At 37.1% G+C, this 24,584-nt stretch overlaps 1 protein-coding gene across 1 annotated transcript in view; it reads left to right on the plus strand.

Annotated features, from left to right (window-relative positions):
- The window catches only part of COL21A1 (collagen type XXI alpha 1 chain), a 182,266-nt gene that overhangs the window by 79,521 nt on the left and 78,161 nt on the right, over positions 1–24,584 (plus strand). Inside the window, exons 10-12 of the mRNA XM_030803600.1 lie at positions 4,026–4,088; positions 18,283–18,336; positions 18,423–18,476. Of these exons, the coding sequence (XP_030659460.1) occupies positions 4,026–4,088; positions 18,283–18,336; positions 18,423–18,476 (171 nt within the window). The remainder of the gene's footprint in view (positions 1–4,025; positions 4,089–18,282; positions 18,337–18,422; positions 18,477–24,584) is intronic.

Below are 24,584 nucleotides of genomic sequence, written 5' to 3' on the forward strand. Positions count from 1 at the left end.
AGTATTCCAAAGTTTTGCCTTGGATGAACAACTTAAAATATAAGCTTATTTTTATAAGCATAACTTTTTCTTACTTTATTTATATTTACATTACTTAAGAGACCATATTCAGAGATGTTTTAGTTTAGTCCATGACATTTCCACTCCTGTCAACAACTTAAAAATCCTGTGGCACAAATTCAAACAAACATAAATAGATACTGCTTTTCAGCTGAGTACATATTTTTGAAAACTCAAAATGTACAAATGTTTCAACTAAATTAGAATAAGGTGGATTGGGAATTTAGTCACAGTTTCATAATAATAAGTCATGTGTCTAATTTAATGTATTGGGGAATTTTTTTTTCCATATTAAATTTTCTAGCTTTCCTCAGTCTGGTTCTGATCAGTGTATTATTGTGGACAGGAATGGTAGCGTTTAGGAGCTTGGACCCTGGAGCTGAACTGGTTGGGTTTGAATCCCATCTCTATCACTGCTGTGTGACCTGGGGCAACTTACCTAACTTTCCCGGCCCTCAGTTTTCCTACATGGAAAATGGGAATAATAAAAGTATCTGCTTCATAGGATTATTATGAGAATTTGGTAACTCAATATATCCAAATCTGTTGGACCAGTGCTTAGCACATAACAGTCAATAAAGGTTGAGTGTCAGCTTTTATTAACAGTAATAAAATTGGCCTTCTCTCCAGTCAGCTAAATTAGTTAGGAGTTTACTTTATTCTTCCAGTTTTATAGGAACAATACCAAACCTACCTGAGTTTTTGTAAATAACGTAGTGACAGCAATAGTCAAAATAACCAGTAAAATCTAACAGCAATAGCAGAACCTACAAGAAATTATTTTCTTCTTGGGGCTGTTGACCAGTGTTACGGTCTTTATGAAGTCACACTGGATTTATCTTGTGGGCAATTTTTTCATTTGGGAACTTAATTTTGATTAACTGAAAACATTATTGTTAAATATCTTTTTTATAATTGTATGCAGCGGAAAAAGCTCAAGTCCCTTTTCTGTGCCAAATTTTTATTTCAGCCTGATGATGATAGAGATTAAACCCTCTCAAATCCTTTTGATATCTTAGGTTTTGCTGATAATTGATATTCTACAAATGAGTGGGTCAATGACAGATTGTATTTGAAGCACATTAGACAAAAAGTAGTTATTGAATCTCTACTTGATACCCAGCATTGTACCAAAAAAAAAAAAAAAAAAAAAAGTAAGGCCAGGCATGGTGGCTCACACCTGTAATCCCAACACTTTGGGAGGCGGAGGTGGACAGATCATGAGGTCAGGAGTTCAAGACCAGCCTGGCCAACATGGTGAAACCCTGTCTCTACTAAAATTATAAAAATTAGCTGAGCATGGTGGCACATGCCTGTAATCCCAGCTACTTGGGAGAGTGAGGCAGGAGAATCACTTGAAGCTGAGGGGTGGAGGTTGTGGTGAGCCAAGATCATGCTATTGCACTCCAGCCTGGGTGACGGAGCAAGACTCCGTCTCAAAAAAAAAAAAAAAAAAAAAAAAGTAATTCAGACTTTGCTACAGTCTCAATCCAAATGATAAATGAAGACTAACCAAGGGAAAACTTTGAGAAAACACTAGTTATGAATAAATGATTTAAGAGCTGTCATCGCATTTCAGTAGAAAAAGACACCAGGAAAAAATGGAGTAAGAACGTTGCAGTGAGGAGAATTTTCTCTTACTAACTCTAGAGTGGAAAAAGAGGAAAATTTATTCCAGGGAGAAGAAAAAGATGGAATTTCTTGAAAGGCAGCAAGTCCAATCAGCACATGGATAAGGAAGGATGGCAGGGAGGCTGGAGATTAATGTGCACCTTCTCAAAATAAGAGAGAAATTCTAACTCCCTAGAGACACAGAAAGTTGTTTCCTAATGCCCAGCCAGCACTGCAAGTCCTTGGATTAGAATTACAAATTATATTTATTCAGCGAGACATTACATGGTTCAGCATTATTTTCCCACCTTGGATTTACAGCTCTTCTTTCTGTCTTTTAAAAATGGCATTTCCTGCACCCATTAACTGGCACATGGATACCTATGTAACAAACCTGCACATTGTGCACATGTACCCTAAAACCTAAAGTATAATAATAAAAAAAATAAAAAAATAAAAATAAAAATAAAAATGGCAGTTCCCTTCTTCTCAGCCTTTCCTCAAGCTAAGCCTCTTGGGGGGCAGCTGCTAAGTGAACAGTTCATCGCTGCTTTATTGGTTCCTTATTAGAGTTCACTTAGTTCTTTCCATTTTTTTCCTGTTGTTTCAGGAACAAATTTCCCTAGCCAGGAGTCTGAAGTAGTATTTCCATGAAATTTGGCTCTGTAATAGTACCCTTAATCACAGGGTAGGTGATTGATTTCTATGTGAATGATTTCTTGATAAAAAATAGAAAAGAGATCAGGCTCAGTAGTTCACACCTGTAATATCACCACTTTGAGAGGTTGAGGCGGGAGGATCACTTGAGCCCAGGAGTTCAAGACCAGTCTGGGCAACATATGAGACCCCACCTCTACAAAAAATATGGAAATTAACTGGGCATGATGGCTTGTACCTGTAACCCCAGCTACTTGGGAGGCTGAGGTGGAAAGATCACTTGAGCCTGGGAGGTTGAAGCTACAGTGAGCTGTGATCACACCACTGCACTCCAGTCTGGGTGACAAAGCAAGACACCATCTCAAAAAAAAAAAAAAAAAAAAAAGAAAGAAAAAACCCACAACTGAAGAATTAATAGAAATCATGTGCCTCTATATAGGAACACCCTGATACTTATGGCAGTGACTTCATATTTTTCAGCAAGATGCTCCATTTAGACTTCACGAATTCAGAGATCAATACCTATGATTTTTTTAGTATTTTTTAGAATTAAATTATAAAACACCCTCACCTCACAAAAAGTGTTGCTTTCATGTTTTTTTTACGTGGATGGTGACCATCTGAATAGTCAGTACTGGCCATTGGGCAACATGCAAGAGTTCCATAGAGTGTGACTGGGCTCATTGCCATGTGGTATTAAACAGTGTTCTTTAAAGATCTCAGGTTTTTGAGGATAAAGGTTTTTTTCTTCATTTAAATATTACATGTATTCAAGAATTATGGGACTTGGAATAGAGTTGTTTGGCCTGGGCCTTGCTCTCATAGTAATATTATGTTAATCTGAGATTGCAAGTATAGACAGAGTAACACAGCAACACACTTACAGGATTGAAAGAAATGATAGTCATGCAGCTTTAAACTTGAATTGTACATGAGAGATCACATGGTCTACAGACTATATTTAAAATAAATATGAGTTAAGTTGTATTATAGGACATCGATATCTATACATGTAGAACCTATAGGATATAATTAAGTCTATAGGTCGGGCGCAGTGGCTCACCTAGCACTTTGGGAGGCTGAGGCAGACAGATCACTTGAAGTCAGGAGTTCGAGACCAGACCGGCAAACATGGTGAAACCCCATCTCTACTAAAAATAAAAAAATTAGTTGAATGTGGTGGCACATGCCTGTAGTCCCAGCGACTCGAGAGGCTGAGACAGGAGTATCTCTTTAACCCAGGAGGTGGAGGTTACAGTGAGCCGAGATCGCATCACTGCACTGTAGCCTGGGTGACAGAGCAAGACTCCATCTCAAAAAAAAAAAAAAAAAAAGAAAAAGTCTTATGAGTCAAATATTGCTATCATGGAGACCATATTTGCTATGACACTTTACAGTTTGTTCAGAATTCTAAAAATGTATCCTACCATAAATGTGGGTATTTTGCGTCAGTGAAAAACACTTTACTTGCTATAGTTATACTTGGTGTGGTCACATAAATAAATCATTGAAAGTTAAATATAATAAGATGCATTATTAAGTAAGCATTTAAAATATGGCTTTTTTTTTTTTTTACTTTTGTTTTTAACATACAAAAAGCCTCAAATAATGGAATTGGTTTCGAACTTTTATTGATCCTGACTGCACCAATGTGGCTGGTTGTTTTGTACTCAAAAGTTTGTTTGCTTCCTGCTTAGGGTGACCCTGGACTGCCTGGGAACCCTGGCTACCCTGGACAACCTGGTCAAGATGGTAAGCCTGTGAGTACTGAAAGCTTAGTCATCTCCGGTATATCTGGGATTATAGTGTCAAAGTAAAAGTTTTGCTGAGCAAAGCTAAACAGAAAAGGAAAGCTTTATTCATGGCTGCTGCCATAGGAAGGAGAGACTGAACTCAACTCTGTTGGAACAAAAGGAGCTAGGGTGTGTGAGCACTAGGACAAGTTAATGGAAAAATAGTAGAGGACTTTGGATGGGAGGTTGATCAGTAGGCTTAAGCACATTGAGTTATTCCACAGTTTGCAAATGTTTTCCTCTGTGATCAGGCCATCTCCCTTTACTAATTGGTGCTCATCAAAGTTAGGTACACACCTTCCTTCAGAGACTGGAAGATAGTGGGGACACTATCTTCCTTGATGATTAAATTTCAAAAGGGTGGCTCTCAGGTCCTTGAGAAAGACATTTCTGGGTTATAAAATTGACAAGTAGCTTTTTAGAGTATTTACCTTTCAAAGGAGCAGAGAAGGAATTTACAATTTTAAGTCCTCTAAAGCAAATGCTCTAAGGAAAAGGGAGGTCAGGCATCCACAGTCTGGAAGAAAGCTGCCTAAATTTAGTCAAGTTGAAGAGAATGTTAAGGTCAGCTTGGGAAGAGAGTTAGTGTTCTAGTCAGCTTTTAGTTATCTTACTTCAAAATTGCATACATCTTTGTTACAAAAAAAATATTGTCCAGTGAGTTCTCAGTATCATGATGGGCTGGTTTTAGAAATTCTATTGTATTTTCTCTACACATCTGTGGAAGCTTTCAAATTAAAAACACTTTTAAAGGTAATGTTATTTTCCTAATAATGTATACACTGGGATATATTTATAATCTGACTAAAAAATACAATATCCTCTAAGGCTCAAGGAAACTTTAGAGATGTAAAGCGAACATAAATCAACTTTAAAGCACTTTAGGCAAATATTTACAGTTAAGTCACTATCAGCATGTTTATAAGAGTAAACATTGAGAATTAGCTTTTGGCTGGGCATGGTGGCTCATGCCTATAATCCCAGCAATTCACAAGGCTTAGGTGGGCGGGTCACTTGAGACCAGGAGTTTGAGACCAGCCTGGCCAACTTGGTGAAACCCCATCTCTATTAAAAAAAAGAAATAACAAAAATTAGCTGGGTGTGGTGGCAGACACCTATAATCCCAGCTACTTAAGAGGCACAAGAATCACTTGAAGATGAGAGGTGGAGGCTGCATGAGCTGAGATCATGCCAGCCTGGGTGACAGCACAAAACTCTGTCTCAAAATAAAATGAAAAGGAATTAGCTTTTGAATGTTTGAATGTCAAATTATAATTGTCACCAAAATGAAGCATTTCCTGAGATTTTCTTTATCATGAGGCATTAATTCTTACCATGAAAGAGTGGGAATGTTTACATTGTGAATCAAAATTGTTCAAGGAATGAAAGAACCATAGATATAATGTGAAATCATCAATACCTTAACCATGAGGATGAAAGAGTTGCTTAAGTTCCTGAGAGAGATTTCCTAAGAAATTAAAAAACAAAAAGTAAAACAAAAAAACCCACAACTAGCCAGATTTTGAAGAAGTAGTAATGTGCTGAGACTTTTTATACTAGTGTTGCATGGGAAGAGGATGGATAAACAGGTAAACCTCTCTAGAGAAAGATTATCCAAAAAGGGAGATTAATTATCCTTAGCAAACTAACACAGAAAATGAGATATCACATCTTCTCACTTATCAGTGGGAGCTAAATGATGAAAACATATGGACGCACAGAGGAGAACAACACACACTGGAGCTTATTGGAAGGTGGAAGGTGGTGGGGGGAGAGAGTCAGGAATAATAACTAATGGGTACTAGGCTTAATACCTGGGTGATAAAATTATCTGTGCAACAAATCCCCATGACACAAGTTTACCTATGTAACAAACCTGCACATGTACACCTGAACTCAGGAAAAAGAAAGCAAACTTGGGGAAATTTTTTTTCTTTAAAAGTAGGGAGGCTGAAGGGGTAAACAAAAGTGGTAGCCACCTGGAAAGGCAGAGAGCTAAGGCGATGTTGTGTGGTTGTTGGGGCAGCATTTTTTCAGCTGACACACAGGGATTCAGAGTGTGAGGGCAATCTACTTAGGGACTTTGAGAAAGACAGTGATTTGATCTGTTTTATGATTTAGAAGGATAAATATAAATGCTATTTGGAGAGTAGATTATATGGGGGCAAGAGTAGAAGAAAGGAGACTATGCAGGAGGTTGTTTCATGATTCTGAGTGGTGAGAGTAGTTTGTACTAGGGTGATATGGTAGGAGAATGGAGAAGTAGTCAGATTCTGGGTTATTCTTAATGGAAAGCTGACTAGAATTGCTAGCAAATTTAGATATAAGATATGAAAGGAAGAGAGGAGTCAAAGAAGAATCAAAGGAGTATGGCTTGAGCAACTGGGTGCATTGTGGTGCCATTTACTGTACTGGGCAAGACTGGGGGAGATAGAAGTTTTATAGACATGTCTTAGTCCATTTTCTGTTGCATAACAGAATACCACAGACTACGTAATTTATAAAGAAAGGTTTATTTGGCTCATGATTCTGCAGGCTGGGAAGTCCAAGAGCATGACACTAGTATGTGGCAAGGTCATGGCAGAAATTATCACATGATGAGAGTGTGAGTGAGAGGTAGTGGAGTGGGAGTGAGCAGGAGAACAAGGGCGTCAGTCAAATTCATCCTTTTCATCAAGAATTCACTCCCTTGGTAACTAATCCACTCCCACAATAATGACCTTAATCTATTCATGAGGGCAGTGTCTCCATGACCTAATGACCTCTTAAAGCCCCACACATTATTACTGTTACAATAGCAATTAAATCTCAGTGTGAATTTTCAAGGGAGCAAGCATTCAAACCATAGCAGGGGGGAATTGGGACTATATTTTTGGACAGGTTGGAGGTGGTCGGTTGGGACTTATTTTCATGCAGATGTATGCAAAACCATGAGAGTGGATGAGATCACTTAGGAAGTGAATACAAATAAATAGAGAAGAGAAGGTGGCAGGGGACTGACCACAGGGCTCTCTTACAGGGGAAAAAGAGGAAGTGGGTCCAGCCCAGGAATTTGGGACGGACTTATCCGTGAGATGGGAGGAAAACCAGGGGAGTGTCATCCTATTAGGTGTGTTATTGTTGTCAAGAGATCCAGAAGAATGAGGCCTAGACTAGACCATGGATTTGCCATAGGAGAGTATTTGAGGACCTTGATGAGGAGGATTTCAGGGAGGGTAGTACAAACAACAGATTGAAATGAGTTAAGCACAGAGTGGGAGATAAGAAAAATGGTGACAGTGAATATAGATTTTTTTTTTTTTTTCTGAGAGATATAAAAGGAAGCAGAGACCCAGAGCAGTAGAATTGGGGCAATGTTTTAAAGGCAGGGTTTTTAAAAAATGGGAGATGTTGTAGCATGTTTTTATAATGATGAAAATGAGGCAAAATAAAAAAATGAAAGTTTGGAAGATAGGGGATATTTTCAGGAGGAAAATCCATAGGCAGGTTGGAGGGCATTGATTCTAGTTAGCAAAATAGAGCTTGGCCTGGATGGAGAGTGTGGGCAATTAAATCTTTATATGAGACAGAAGTCAAGCCGATAGCACTGAAATAGCTGTGTAGGCTATTTTGCGGGAATTTAATTGAGAGAATTATCATAAGACAGCTTCTATTTGAATGAAACTGAATTGAAGGAATAGACTCCAAACCTAACCTCTCCTCTTTTGTATTTATCTTCAACCCCCATTATATGCCAACATTTGCCTTATAATTTCCCTTATAACCCATTCCTTTCTCACTTTTACCTCAGATGTCATATGACTTTATTGCATTTCCTCACTGCAATTCTTTAATCTCACTGAAGATACTTCCCTGAGGTCCTATGTGAGTTTTGCCCTAATTACACTGGGTGAGCTGAGTTTTAGAAATGTGAGCCTCCTTGGCCTGCAGACCCCTTTCCTGGGACCTATGTTTTCTGTGACTGGCAGCTGAAGTGCTGTACTGACTCCAGAGCCAATGCAGTTCACACACTGATGTCATCTGCTGATGCCTAATAATGACACAGAGCTCCCAGACAGCGCTGCTAAATTATTTAGGTCTTGTTTTTAGTGATAAAAAATCCTAGGTAATGTTTGGAAGTGAGTGCTGAGCAGGCCTTCCACAGGCTGTCAGCCCTTGGTTTTCTTTGTTTAAAAAAAAAAATCTTCCCATGCATGAAGAACTGGAGGTGAATTATTGTTAGCCTGATATAATACTCATGGATATTACTCTATGACTCTGACTAAGTTATAATAGACTTATTTATTGCCTCATCTCATTTAGTACATGTATGTGTTTTGGTGTCTGTGTGTATGATTTTATATATAGATAACTATGGTAGTATCTGATAGTAGTCTCAAAGAAAAACACAACTGTGGTAGGAAGAATAATGGTCCCTCGAAGATGTCCACATCCTAATCTTTAAGACCTGTACATGTGTTACTTTACATGCAAAGGGAACTTTGCAGATATCATTAATTTAATGATCTTGAGATGGGAGATTGTCCTGGATTATCTGGGCAGCCAGATATAATCACAAAAGTCTTTATAAAAAGGAGGCAGGAGTGTCAGAGTCAGAGAAAGAGAGTCTGTGATGGAAGCAGAGAGCACATTGAGGTAATCATGAGCCCAGGAACAATGGCAGCCTCTAGAAGTTGGAAAAGGGAAGCTCCCCAGAGCCTCCAGAAGGAATGCAGTCTGGCTGGCACCTTAATTGTATCTAAGATTCCTTTGAGACTTCTGACCACTGAAACTGTAAGGTAATGAATTGGTGTTGTTTTAAGCCACTGTGTTTGGGGTAATTTGTTATAGCAGCAGTAGGAAACTGATACATCAGCCCAAATCCTGTTTTCCCAAAGGTATGACTTTTTCTTAAATATCCAACCCCTCCCTCCAGTCTCCCTACTTCCCCCACGTTTCTTTTCCTCTGTAGGGGATGTGAGGTTGGGTGGTCAGGCAGGAAGAACAAGCAAGCCTGGGAGCCAAAACAGCTGAGGGTCATTAGTATGTGTTCAAGGCCAGCACCCAGTGGGAGTGGGAAGGTGTGGGTGGGGCCTCTGGCTGGCTATTGGAGCCATCTGGACCAAGGAAACTTGGATGGAACAATTTGAAGGGAATTCTGCTTTGTTTGGATTTGTTTCTGTGCAACCCCCCTCAATAAGCAATTTGAATCTCTTTCACACGTTATAACCAGGCCAAGCCAACTGAAACTTTAAATAGGAAATTATTCCACTCTGGAGAAATACTAATTTTCATAAGAAAAGTGCCTTCAACCAAAATTAAAGACCTGTTTCAGATCCTTCTATTTCTTTCTCACTTCTTTGTCAGTTAAATAACCTCTGTTATCACAGTGTCTGAATATATTATTGATTTACAATTTTAGCATTACGAAAGAGGTAGGGGAAATATTTATGTATCCTGCCAGGTAATTCAGAGGAGTACAGTTACTGAAGGCATTATACAGATACGGCATTGATTTGTTAAAGAAGGCCATATGTGGAAATAGCACCAGCTTATGAGTTTATAGAAGTTTATATTTTTACAGTGCTCATTTCTGCTTTCTGTTATCATTAGTCTTTTTTTGTTTGTTTTGTTTTGTTTTGTTTTGTTTGAGACAGTCTCGCTCTGTCGCCCAGGCTGGAGTGCAGCGGCGAGATCTCGGCTCATTGCAAGCTCCACCTCCCGGGTTCACGCCATTCTCCTGCCTCAGCCTCCCAAGTAGCTGGGACTACAGGTGCCTGCCACCAGGCCCGGCTAATTTTTTGTGTTTTTAGTAGAGACGGGGTTTCACCGTGTTAGCCAGGATGGTCTTGATCTCCTGGCCTTGGCGATCCGCCCGCCTCAGCCTCCCAAAGTGCTGGGATTACAGGCGTGAGCCACCGTGCCCAGCTAGTTCCCCCAACTCTTTAATGTGCCACTGAGTGAACTAGAGGTGCAGACAGGGGCAACCTTCTATGGAGCATTAAACCTCATAGAAATAGCAGTCATCACAGGTGGGGAATTTCAAAGTTACATGACTGATCAAACCACAAAAATATAAAGTACTAGTTGGGGGAAGGTTAATAGGAAATCGGTTTGGATATGGAGGAAGGAGAAGGAAGGGAAGATGGCACAGAGTTCTTTAGACCATTATGAGTTTGGCTTTCAGTTGGAGTGAGCGATGGAGTAACTGGAGTAGGAGACCGATGTGATTTAACTTATTTTAAAAAGAAATTACTTTGGCTTCTGGGTTGAGAGTAGATTTTAGGGAGATGAGCGCAAACACAGAAGGAGAAGTCAGGAGGCTCTTGTAATAATCCAGGGGTGAGAGGATGGCAGCTAGGGTCAGAGTGATAGTGGTGAGGTGAAGAGAACTGCTTACATTTTGGGGATATTTTGAAGTTAGAGCTAGCAGGACTTGCTGATCTATTGGATATGGGTTTGAGAGAAAGAGAGAAGTCAAAGGAGACTATGGATTCAGGGAGGATGGAGGAGATAGAATTGGGTGAGGAAAATCAGGAGTGTGGTTTTGACAATGTTTAAATTTATATGTTAGTCATTCGAGTAGAAATTTTAGGTTGGCAGACGAATATAGAAGTCCGACATTTAGGATGAGTTCTCTTCTTGTGACGTATCTTTTCTTGTCCTTTGCCTATTTTCTGTAGGAGTGAGGGTACATTTCATATGGACCAATAAGATCTTATGCAGTAAGAGAATTAATTCTTTGCTATATATGGTGTAAATGTTTCTTCTGACCATTAATCTGGTTCATAATTTTGTTTTTAATTTTTAGAAATGTAACATTTCCCCAGAATGTAATGTTTTCTTTTTATTAGTTCCAGTGTTATTTTTCTTTAGCATTAGCTACTCATGTATGTTAATTTAGCTTATTATGATTTTTAATGCCTATTAAGTCTTGATTTCATTGGGAATTTATTTTTGCATTTGAGGTAACACGAAGATCCAAAAAGATTTGGAGAACTTAGAAAATGAGCTATTTTCAGTGAAATTCAACTGGAATAAATGTATGGGTCTTACTTGTCTTTGAGATATTATTTAAGCTTGATGAAAAAGGGATTAATGTATATAATAGGGCTGCCTAAAAAGCTGATGCAATTTTTTGGCATAGTTTGTAAATGCATAACATCTGTATGGAGAGAGATGACAGCCCTGCCTCTGGAGTGTTAGATTTGCTTTAGAACTCTACACTTGAGGGACACGAAGGAACTGGAATTCATTCAGAAGTGTATAACTTGGAGTGGGCCAGAACTCAGAAGACAGCCTGTGAGGGAAGATTCACTGAACTTCAAGTATAATCGAAACAAGAGATGCTACTTTGAAATATTCAAGAATGATGATAGAGAATAGGAGGACGGGGTGGACAAGCAGCCCTTAGGCTTGCAGAGTACACTTGTTGAGGGTGAGTAATTAAAAAAACAAGTAAGACCTATGAGATAAGCTTATTTATTATGCTTTCCTTTTTCCAGACCCTTAACTGAATATGGTGCCAGTTGTGGACTCAACAGTTTAAGAGCTGTTGGGAATTTGGGGCTGAGTGCCATGAAGATTAAAGAATTGGAAAATGGGATACAGCTGATTAAAGGCCAAAGGAATGGCTATTATTTAGCTTGGAGAAGGGAATTACAAGAGATGGCTTAGTTACAAAGTATATGAAATACATTCTAGATAGAACAGTGTCTATCTGAACTCTCACTTCAGTTTGAACTCCTTGGCAAATAGATTTATTTATTTATTTTATGTGTTTCTCTCTCTCTCTCTCTCTCTCTCTGTCTCTCGTCTCACTAATAAGCTAAAATATGAACCATTTACTACAAATGAACTATCCTACACTTGGGCAGTTTATTGCTTTTTTAGTTATTTAAAACTATGCCTTCATAAGGCTTTCCTAGAGAAAGCTTTAACCTTGGTGAAAAGGCATTGCTGTATGAAATGTGGCTGCCTAAGAGGCTGATATAATTTTTAGCATAGTTAGTGGATATATGACAACTGTATTGAAAGCGATGACGGTCCTGCCTCTTGGCCTGTTGGATTTGGTTTGGGACTCCACACTTGAGGGGCATGCAGGAACTGGAATTCATTCAGAAGAGCATAACTGGGAGCATTTAAAACTCAGAAGACAGCCTATGAGGGAGGGTTTACTGAACTTTGAGTATGATCCAAACAAGAGATACTATTTTCAGATATTCAAGAATGATGCTAGAGAAAAAGAGGACAGGGAGGAAAACTAGCTCTCAGGCTTACGGAGTATGCTTGGCAGCGGGTGAATGGTTAGTAAAACAAGTAGGACCCATGAGATGAGCCTGACCAGCCAATTCATTTTTCTTCAACATTCTCCTTCTGTGAAAATCATATGTAGATTATTCCATGTTTATCTCACGTCTCTTAAATAGATTACTTAGATATATATTATAGGTAGTATATATAATAATGTGTGTAGACATGTATATATATACACACCAATGTTATTGGTATATTAAATTCTTCAAAGAATTGGTCACTGACACATCTAACGTTAGTCTGTGATTTTAAAGATAAGTTTGTGCATGTGAAAGTAGGGCTGTTTCTGCTATTAGAGTTCTCGGTTAGTGATAACTGGTTGAACTCAGTATTTATTGATTTGTTTGCTTATTTATTCTGTTCTTCACTCAGTCATATACCTATCCTTGCTGGGTGTTTACTGTATTCCTGGCACTCTTCTAGGCTAAGGATATACAGCAATGAACAAAACAGAAAAAAAAGCAAAAAACAACCCCCAACCTTGTCATTATGAAGCTCACATTCTATTGGGGAGAAATAGGTAATAAATACACACACACAACATCAGATGGTGTTAAGTACTACGGAAAAAATGTAGCAGGACAGCAAGAGAGGAAATGAGGTTAGCTATTGATCACCTCTCTTTGAGTATGAAAGGCACGATTACTAGAGATTTATGTTGGGAAGTAAGAATTACTAAGATAGTTTAAGTTACCTTAAAAAGTTGCACATTCTCCTTTTGAAATTAGTATAAGTTTAAGTGTAAACTAACTCAGGGAATAAGGCCGTTTACCAAAGTTTAATTAAATTCTGTGAATTTAAGGACCTAGCTCTATCTGCAGAGATTATTTGTCAAAGGTAGGCAATATTTTTCATTTATGTGCTTAGCTCAAGGGAAATATTATAGGAAACTGGATGATGTTGCTCTATATTTATCTATCCCTTATTTACCTTTACCCTATATGAGGGAGGATTAGATTTAGGCTAAATCTCATTTATAGTTAATGTAGTTTTCTTTAATTTGAAGTAGAACTGTTGTTGAGTCCTTTGTGAGACCCACGAGCTGTGCAGATAACCTCGTCTACCATTCCGCTATGTTTTTCAGCCTGCTTCCTCTTATTCTCTCTCTTTTGGCTTTGTGGATATGGTACATCTTTTCCCGATGCATGGCCTATTGGAGGAATTCCTCTTCGGCATTGTGCTTTCTTTAGTATTCCTCTATCTCTTAGAAAAACTCCCAACTGCTTGCCCTTCACCTCCCATAGCAGTGTAGTTCTTTCATAGCACTTAGCTCAGGTGTGATTTTACATATATTAATGGAACTTATTAATGAAGTAATCTAAGCAATCAGTAAAAGCATATAAACCACTTGACTAATAGTTGGGTTAGGTAGCAAACTAGTTTCTATATTAGTTATACATAGAATGGCAGAGATTAATTTTCTTGAAATTTAATTGCATAGAGGTATAAAGCCTGCCAACAACTAGAAGATTCCACAGTGGACGTTAAAAGTACACACTTGGTTTTGGTTACCTAGTTACGTTGGCTGTGTATCCAAGAGTATCTGTTGGAATTTTGGAAATCTTTGAAGAAAATTATTTAATGGAATAAACTTTAAATCACATTCTTACATTTTTAAAAGGAGGGTGACATCCAAAATTATTTCTTTGGAATTTATTCTTATTTTTAAGTTTAGAGTATTTCAAGGAAACTAATATCTCTACCCTTCTCACTACTTTGAAAAAATGTGTATATTTAGATTGGCAGAATATTTTATGACATGATTAGAATTGAGCACAGAAAAGAGTTGGTGATCCTGGCACATTTCGGGATTTTATTTCCTTAATTTCCATTTCAATGCTATACATATTTCCTGAAGCTTTGTAACTATGAATCATGGAGGAAAATTAAATTGATTCTGTATTCTTTTCTTCAACCCTACAATTTGGCAGTGAGAATATTTTTTTCCCTAAAAAAAAAAATGACTCATTTATAAAGAAGTTTTCTGTGAACATGGAAAAGACTTAAATACTGTCAGAAATCTTGCAGATGGGGGTAGGGTGGATATTTGGACCTGCTAATAAATGCAAAATGGCAAAATTCATGTTGAACAGTATTAACCCCTCAAAGATCATAGGAAGGTTACAGTTCTAAAATGATACATGAAACATGTGTTCTGAAAAATAAGAACTCAGTAAGGTATATAAAAAGCTTATTTTTTCCTGTTTTAAGGCATTTTCCTTTCTTTAAGGTTGACCCTGCTATGAGTCAACCAATGTTTTATTTCTTTTTCCTCTTGGAAATTGTTCTGTGTTGTAATATTCCCCCTTTTAACCTTTATTTTCCTGGTTTTTAGTCCAAAATTTGTTTTTCTGAATTTCATTCTATTTCTTCTGGTGTTTTGCCCTAGGATTCCCCAGCTTGGATGTCGTTTGGTTTTCTCTATTTTGTTACTAAGCATGTTTCCTATAGCTTCTAAAACAACATTTGAATTTCTTTCTGCAATTAGTATTTTAAGAATGCATCTAATTGTAACCTTAAAAATATACATATCACAACATTCTCAAATTGTGAGAAGCACTTATTATTCTTATATTGTAATTCCTCCAAAGATATAACAAAGAAAGCCATTATAAAATACACTGAGGCCATGTTTGCATGTTTAGCATTATATCTGTATAATGTTGGAAAAGAGTTAAATCATAAAGATGATGACTGGACCTGCCATTCCCAATGTACTAATGGTGGCTGATAAGGCTGTTGAGTAACATTCTGCAGAAGTATTCTTGTGGTCTTGTACAATAATCATTGAGTCTGAAGAAAAGAAAGAAATGCACATTTATTGAGTTCCTAACACCTGCCAGAATCTTCACTTGTGACTCCATTTGTTTCTTTTCAAAAGTGAAGTGGATGATAATAACAGTTTATGGTAAGAAACTAAGCCTTTACTAGGCAAAGTGACTTAGCCAAAATCTCATAGAAAGTAAAAGGAAGGGCAAAAATTCAGTGCAAGCTCTTTTCCAATTTCAAATTCATCGTCTTTCCACTTAACTGTGTTGCCTCCCAGGGTCTGGGGATTGATGACTCTGCCTGAGGTCACATTATGAGTCAGAGGTAAGCTGGGAACACAGTTAGGGCATCTCCATGTTGTTTTAATCTGTTAAAATGCAATGCGTCCTCTATAACAAACACTACATCAACTTCTTCAAAGAGGAGAGACAGCACAGCAGCATTTGATCTTTTACGAAAGATTAATTTTTCTAAAAAAGTAGTAAGGTAGATATGACGTTTGGCTTAACTTTTGAAAAACTGTAAAAGAAAAATAATTCATTAAATGTGAACTTTGCAGATGATCAACCATTTTGATCAATAGCCAATTTCCATGGTAACTTTCTTTTGAGGAATTTTATGAACATTCCTTTCCTCTGGGCACTCAGAATTCTAAACAATTTAAAAATAGTCTTGCAAAATGGATTTCTTTGAATCAGATGAGTCAATCTACAATGATCAGATTTGACCCATCATGGAGCACTTTCTGATAGAGACTATTCCCGCTGGCTCTATCAACTTACTAGCTATGTAACTTTGGGCAAGTTACTTAACTTCTGTGCCTTAGTTTCCTCATCTGAAAAAAAGATAATTTAGAACCTACATTAAAGAATGGTTGTAAGGAGGAAAGTGAATTCTAGATTTGTAAATTGCTAGCAGTGACAGAGCTGAGAGTGAATTCCAGGCCTATCTGATTCCAAAGTGGTTGAGGGAAGGAGATTCAGTGATAACTAGAGTAGTAGACATATAGGGCTGAGCAAATTCTATGTAGACTGAATTTCTTCTTACTTTTGAGTAATCCTGGGAACAGGAAACATGAGATTACTAAACATTTCCATTTTCTACAGAAAGGTGCACAAACATAACATGATTCATTGGAGAAGGAGATTTTTTTTTTTACACATTCGTGTATAGAGTTGATGACTTTAAATTATTCCAATGTTCTATCAACAGAAGTGTGCAAAAGAATGTGTTCAATGCCAAAAATACAGAAATGAATTAAACCTGGTCTTTGACCTCAAGGGGGCTCATAATCCAGTGACAGAGACAGTGCTAGTCTAGGGAACAGAAGATGGGTTGGAAACATGCACGTTGTTTTGTCTGGAGTATGGAGAGGTTGATAATCAGACTCATTGTTTCCTGGTGAAGTGCAATGGTTAAGGATTGGGCAAAGACACTCAAGAAAAAAGTTTGAATCTGAGAAGTCATGGAGAAATCATAACAATATATTCTGTGAAGAACTGAATAGAGTATGAAGGAAAGGATGATGGTTAGTGATAAAAAATTGTATAGTTGGCCGGGTGCAGTGGCTCACGCCTGTAATCCTAGCACTTTGGGAGGCCGAGGAGGGCAGATCCTGAGGTCAGGATATCGAGACCATCCTGGCTAACATGGTGAAACCCCGTCTCTACTAAAAATACAAAAAATTAGTTGAGACCATCCTGGCTAACATGGTGAAACGCCGTCTCTACTAAAAATACAAAAAATTAGCTGGGTGTAGTGGCGGACACCTGTAGTCCCAACTACAAGGGAGGCTGAGGCAGGAGAATGGCGTGAACCCGGGAGGCAGAGCTTGTAGTGAGCCGAGATTGCACCACTGCACTCCAGCCTGAGTGACAGAGTGAGACTCTGTCTCAAAAAAAAAAAAAAAAAAAAAGAAAAAGAAAAATTGTATAGTCATTGTCATTCTAGAAGTAACTGAGAAGGCAATTTACACAATAGAAAATGTAAATGCATGTAAAAGGAGAAAATAAGACTGATCTTTCAGAGACAACTCATTACTAGAGGTAGCAAAGAATATTAGAAAGGATATTTGAAAATGTGAATAGAAAAACAGGGAATTATGATGTCTCTAAAATTACAGTTAAAAGCATATTGACAGGTGAGTGGATGAATATGAAGACCAGTGCAGACACCCATGAATAGCCACATGGAAATGAAGCTTTTAGACTTATGAATGAAGATGTAATTGGAAACATTAATGAGATCTGTGTTAACATAATTGACAATGGAGACTGGTACCCAAACAGTAAGATCTAAGAAAAATGGAGTCTGAATAAAGAATATGAGAAAGATGGAATTTGATAGTGGTTATTAAGTTTGTAGGTGTCAGGTGGTCCATTAACCTGACAATCAGCCCTAAGAAACCTAGATAAATGTTTAGGGCCTACAAGTTAATTTGGAGACTTTAGCTGCCATGTGCTAAACCAATAAATAGTTCAACTCTGTCTAAAAAAATTGTGCTATTTTACCAAATTTCCAGTTTTTGAGGAGGGATGTCTAAGAGTGACTCCTCTCATCTCCCTCCCCTAAGCAAACAGCCCAGCCTTGGGGGACCATGGGGGATATGTCATAACCACCTTCTTACATTTAACATCAGCAGCTTTCTAAAATGAGTAATTTAAAGATTGAAGAATAATATTAATTAAAGGTTAATTTATTCTAGGGACTAACTCAGATGGCCATTAATTAGGTGGTTTATAAATAGACATTTGTTTAATCCTCCAATCTCTTGAAGTGTTTCTCTCTTGGATATGTTGAATATATTTCTAATAAATCCAGTACATTTCTTAAGAAACTGTGAACATTAACTCTCCTCTTAATTTAAGATTTTCTAAATGTTTTTATTAATTTACAAATATTTAGGGCCCTATATACTTTTTAAAGGATTTCATAAAGATCAAAGGGTATAAATTCCTTATTGATCATTTAACACTTTATTATTTTGGATTTGTTTTAGGCGTGAGAAACTTGAGATAAGAGTGAATTCTGAAACGAAGAACTTCTCTTGGTAAATATGATGAAATATTAATTTTTTTCTTTTTTAATTTTTCTTTAGGGATATCAGGGAATTGCAGGGACACCAGGTGTTCCAGGATCTCCAGGAATACAAGTATGTGACCCACTTATATACATTTTATAAATTTTATTTTTAGTGAACTAAAACCGATAATTAACAAAATTTTATTTTCTGATTAGGGAGCTCGAGGACTACCAGGTTACAAAGGAGAACCAGGGCGAGATGGTAACAAGGTAAACACACACACAAATGCAATCAATGGTGTTAGTCCCTCAAAGATAAAGGATGTTAACTATGATGGTTTCCATTCAACAGTCTGCATCTTGGTGAATCCTAAGATTTGTGGGCTCAGAAATTTGTCAGTGGCTGTTAGCCAATAAAGCTTATAGAAGGCTTTATCACTAGATAAAAGAAGTTATCACTGACCACTATCAAATGAAACAGACATTGGCATTGCCCTATGCCATATTCTCTCCCTGTGGTTAAGCTCCACAGGGAGTTACCTTCTTAGAGGGGAGTGGGTTATGTGAAAGGAACGTGTTACCATGTTAACCTCAGATAGTCCAATACCCAAGGGACCATCTCCACAATTGGTATCTATCTGGCACGTGGCCTATTGGCTCAGCCACATTTTTTAGATTCCACATGTAAGTGAGATGATACGGTATTTGTCTTTCTGTGTCTGACTTATTTCACTTAACAAAAATGTCTTCCAGTTTCATTCATGTTGTTGAAAAATGACAGGATTTCCTTCTTTTTTACAGCTGAATAGTATTCCATTATGTATATATACCACAATTTCTTTATCCATTCATCCACTGACAGAAATTAGGTTGAGGCCATGTCCTGGCTACTGTGAATAGTGCTGCAATACAATGGGAGTGCAAATATCTCCCTAACATACTGATTTCATTCTTTAGTTGAGTTTTACACACTAAACATAAAAAGGGGGATTTTATTTGTACATCTTAAAATAATTGAACTAAATTTTTGTGGGAATAAATGTTCCTTGTTTTAAAATAAAAGAATAACTATAATTCTACTAGTGGCATCTTATGCTGACTGCTTTATTGTTTTGGGTCATTATGTTGTCTTTTAAATATAGGTCTGTGAATTTTACGACGTCATACATTCTACTGGTTAAGATAAATAAGATGTATATTTATGCAAGGTCTCTGTTTTCAGACCAGTCGTGGATTTTATTCAGAGTTTATTGTTTTCTGAAGTTCATTGTTGGGGTTAAACTCTGATTTGCCATAGTCATTGTGGGTCGAAAATCATCATGTACTACCTTCCAAGTTTCCGCTTCACATTCCATGTGGCTTCTGAGAGTTCTTTGCCCAGAGCTAAAATAATTTAGTAAGTTAATTGAAGGTTTTTCCTTGATTATTCCTTTATAACATGGTTCCTTGATTTTTGGAAATGAAGGGTTAAAAAACATACCCCTGAGATGACTTCGACTTGTGGCAGTGCAGGATGCTTTTCCAGGCATCACGCAGTGGCCTTTGGAAGATTGTTCCACACAATACTGTTCCCCATTAGGATATTTTCCCAGAATAATTTCCATTTTGTGGATTTTCTCCAAAGACTCCTACAGTAGGAATTTCCACTTAAGATAATTGAAATTAGATGTGCTTTCTTTCTGACTTTAACATGTGTTCTTCACATATCACACAATAGAATATATATAGATTTTGCAGGGTGTTTTTTCCTGAATTTGCGAAATCAAAAGGAATACTTACTCAGCAAATAGTCTTCAGTTGGTCACTAATTTTATTACTTGCTTTAAAGCTATTCTTCGAAATCTAAAAAATACTTTAAATGCTTTAAAATACTTCCTCAATATTAAAAAACTAATAAATTTAAATTGTATGGAGAACTATTTTTTGTTAAAACTTACATTTGGCTGTGCTGGTTAATTGATATGTATTTATGAATTTTCAAATTGAGTGTGAAACTTTTCCATGGCAAATTCAATTTTACAGATGTAGGAAGTATGAGTAATTTATTTTTTAACCTATCCAGACTCTGTACAAACTCATTACTTGACTTTTCTGGGCTTAAGAAATAAAATATCATAATTATATCTAGGGTATTATTGGAAAAATTATAGATTTTATTTTCTTTGTTAGTACATTCAACTTTTAAGTGGTCCCTTCAAAGCCTCACTTTCCCATTGTCCTCAGCATCCAGACTGGAGCATCATGTGATGGGTAAGACTTCCCTACCTGAATAAAGTTCCTTACCTCTGGGCCTCCAACATCGAAAAACTAAGTGGTTTTACAGTGATTTCTGTTATAGAGTCAGTCACAACCAAGGAACTCCAATATATATTTTGAGAGAACAGGGGTAAAAAAGCTAAAAAATGTTAGAGAATACATGTTAAAACAGTATGTTAGTGGTATTACTTCTTTCAGTGTTCCTGAAGACCAAACAAACAAAAATTACCAAAACAGGGAGAGAGTCTACCCATGTGATTTTCTGATAACACCATGCCCAAACACTTGTGTGTGTGTGTGTGTGTGCACGTACAAGTGTGTGTGCCCAAGTGGGCATGTGTATGAGATTTGGGGGCTTAAAGCAGTTACAGATTATAGATTATAGGCTTAGTTCTGAATTCAGACTGCTTACCTCCCAAATCACACTTCTTAATCTCTTTAAACCTGGTTTTTATCATCTGGAAAGTGGAAGCCATAGTATTACTTACTGCCTAGGCGTTTTGTGAAGATTAAATGAGAGCATGCATGTGGTTGGCCTAAATTAAGTGCTATAAATTGGTGATGATAGTGATGATGATCATGATTTGTTATTGGGCGCCATTCTGCTGGTTACTTAAGGCAAAATTTTTGGAAATATCTTTGAGTTATCCTTTATCCTTCCTCTCTCTGTTGAAGTGCTGCATCTGAAATGATCAGACAGAAATTCTCTAAATGTCTTCCCACTATGTCTACCCTCCTACCTGTATATGTACCTACATTCTGCTTTTCCTCCTCTTATTATGGGCGAAGTGTCCATGTGGAGTCCACAGGCCTCCTCTTGCACTCTGGATCCCATCTTTCTCCATTACTTTGTGTATTAACAAGCCCTTCTCTTCTGTGTCATTAGTCATTTTCTTTTCTAGTTAAATTTTCCAGATAGCCTAAAGGATGATCCATTTGAAACCACCCAAACCTCCCCACTTCCTCTACCACATAGCTTCCTTTAGCTACCAGGCTATTTCCCTGTTTCTCATTGTAGTACAAGTGCTCCAAAAGGTTTGCCTTTATTTCCTGCACATTTTCGCTGCCATTTCTCTCTCTGATCCACTCTAGTAGGACTTCCATCCCAACCTTCTGATGCATGTTTAGATCACCAGTCTTCCATCTTTGAAATCCAGTAGTTAGTATTGTTCAATTATTTCTTCTTGTCTTCGTGTATGTCTCCACAGTGTTTGACACTGTTGACTATTCCCTCCTTCTTGGGACAATTTCTTCTCTTGGCTTCTGGGATACCACATGCTCCTAGATTTCTCCTTGCCGTCACTAGTTACCTTTTCATGTTTTCTCGTTGGCTCTTTCTCTTCCTCCTCCACACATTCTCTAAATGTTGGGGTGCCTCCAGGATTCAGCCCTGTCCTCTTCCCCTTCCTCATTAAGAGATTTTATTATTGTAATATTAAGAAGTATAAACATATATGGCTATAAATGTATATATAAAATATAGATGCATATATTTTATAATTATAGTAATAACAATTATTGATATGATTAACTACTATAGTAAATAAGAATATTAAATACAGACATACACATATGCACAATCTCTTTTCTAAAAAATATTTTGCTTCATCTGAATCTGGAGAAACTTGGAGTTGTTACAATCAGGGGTTTTCAGAAAACAAATTTCTCTACTTTTTATGGAAGTGGTGTTACTATTAGGTTGGTGCAAAAGTAATTGTGATTTTTGACATTACTTTCAGTGGCAAAAACTGCAATTTCCTTTAAAAAAAATACTTTCCTCAGAGGATTTTCTCCCCAAGCAGTACTAGCTCTGCCCTCCCTAAATATTCTCTGTTATTAGGCATTGTTAAGTGTCCTTCCTGTACACATGGTGCTGACTTGTGTGTGCTCAGGTTTTAACTAATTCTGTGGCTGCTTTTGCAATCTGGATTATCTCCTGATATTTCAACCTTTTTTCTTTTAAAACTATATAATGGATTTAACATCTTAGTTTATTATGAAGAACCATTAATTCCATGTCTCGCCTTATTTATTGGCTCTTATTCCTTTTCTGTCCTGGTTTTCTCTTTTTTCTGTTGGTATTAGAAGGAAACTTAAAACTTTTATTGAATTTTTATAGAATGCTTTATATTTTGTTTGTTCTAAACTCTATTTTTGTCTTCTCTTTGGATGTCTTCTGTTGTATGGTCATTGAGCAACTACTGCAGAGACTCAGCAGAAGTTTGGAAATTTATTTCTTTTGTAGGCATGAGTAGTTCAATGGTAATCCCAAACCCCAAATGGAATCCCATCACTGTGTTAGAGAGAGGAATTATTTTAGTAGATTAAAATAGTTTCCCATAGGTCATTATTGCCTGAGCTTGTATAAGACTTAGGATTTGTGTTTTCGTTGTTGTTGTTTTTGCTTTTATTTTTTCTGAGAGGAAAAGAAGCCACAGATCTGTGCAAAACTTTATGTATTGGGTGCTTTCAGGGTTTTAACTGTGGTGTGTACCCTTTTCTATTTTATTCCTGATATGTTTTGCATTGATTTTGTCCATATGCTTTCCCCTTTACATTAAATCCTCACAAAAAGTCCTGTGGGATTAGTACAGTAAGTCATACTGTGCTCATTTTAGATTAATTGTGAAGTAAAGTATCCCCATTTTACATTTTGGGGAACTGAAAAATGAAGAGCTTAAGTAATTTGTGTAAAGTTACTCAAGGATCTAGGGGGTTGAAATAAAATACCTTGATCCCAATCTGGCTTTCTTTTTCCTGTATTTTTCTGCTTTGGCCAGAGTAGTTTTTCACTGTGTGACTTGTCCTTCTGCACTGTGAGAAGAATCCCTGAATGCCTGTCAGGAGCCAAGAAGATAGGCAGGGGAGGGAGAAGATGGATGAGTACCCACGGTCATGTTGACTGGGCCATGAGAGTGTTCATGGTCTACATTTCTCTCTAGGGAAGAGGGATAGTTCATTCTAGATCATAGGTCATCAAACCTTTAAATTGCAAAATGTATTGCAGTAAAAGACTTTTGGACATGTAGCCTCATATATAAAAATTATGTATCTGTGCTACTGAGCAAAGTATTACGTGAATTTGAAACACACAAAGACATTTTTTAAAATGCATTTTAAAAATAGTAGTTCTCATGTTCTTTTACTAGCACCCAAAATAATCTTGACCTGACTGAAGACTATGGCTCTAGATCAACTTAAAAGATGGACAGGCTCATCAAAGTTATATTCATCGGCCATGAAAGGTTTGGAAAGCAGCCTGTGGGAAGTGGAATTATCTTACTATCTTGGATTCTCTTTGACTTTAATCACTTGTAAACTCTGATAGGACCAAGAGTGTGACTTCCCCAAATATTTGTTTTATTGAAATTTTCTTTGAGCACTCAAGAGTGTTGACTGTGTTTTGGGAAATGAAAACATTCTATATATTCAGCAAATTATTATTAATCACAAGGAAGACAATAGGTAGGCTAGAGTAGCTTATGCTACAATAACAAGAAAACCCCAAATGCTTGTGGCTTAAGTCAAAGGTTTATTGCTTCTCAAACTACATGTTTATCAGCAGCAGTGAGGAGCTTCCCATCGTCTTCACAGGGAGACTCAGATTAACAGATATTTCACCATCTAGATGATGACTAATTATGGCGGCAGGTGCAGAGAGAATCAAACATTGGCTTTTAAATCACTACCATTCACGTTTAATTAACTGGAGCAAATTGTGCAAACCACATGTATTTTAACAGATTAGGTAAGTATGATTTCCCATATGCCAGAGAGTGGAGAGGAATCTGGATATGGGTAAATAGCAGTTGTACCGAGAAAAAAATAGGAATGAGTTAAGGATGAATTGTTTCCTCAGAGAGGTTGGAGTCTGATAAAGGACATGACACAAAGTAACTGCATTTCAAGATAGTCAATGTTAAGTGCCAAAGAAGAAAGTCAAATAAAATTCTCTAGGAGTTTAAAGGAAAGTTAAAAATTGGAAAGGCTTCATGAGAGAAAGTATAAAGAAAAGGTTTATCATAGCTATACAATGTAGGGACTGTTTTTATCAAATTTAAGAAATCTCAAAGATTGCCTTAGTTCTTTATTTATTATTATTATTTTGGTATTACCAATAAG

This window comes from Nomascus leucogenys, chromosome 22a (assembly GCF_006542625.1).
Source record: "Nomascus leucogenys isolate Asia chromosome 22a, Asia_NLE_v1, whole genome shotgun sequence".
Taxonomy (NCBI): Eukaryota; Metazoa; Chordata; class Mammalia; order Primates; family Hylobatidae; genus Nomascus; species Nomascus leucogenys.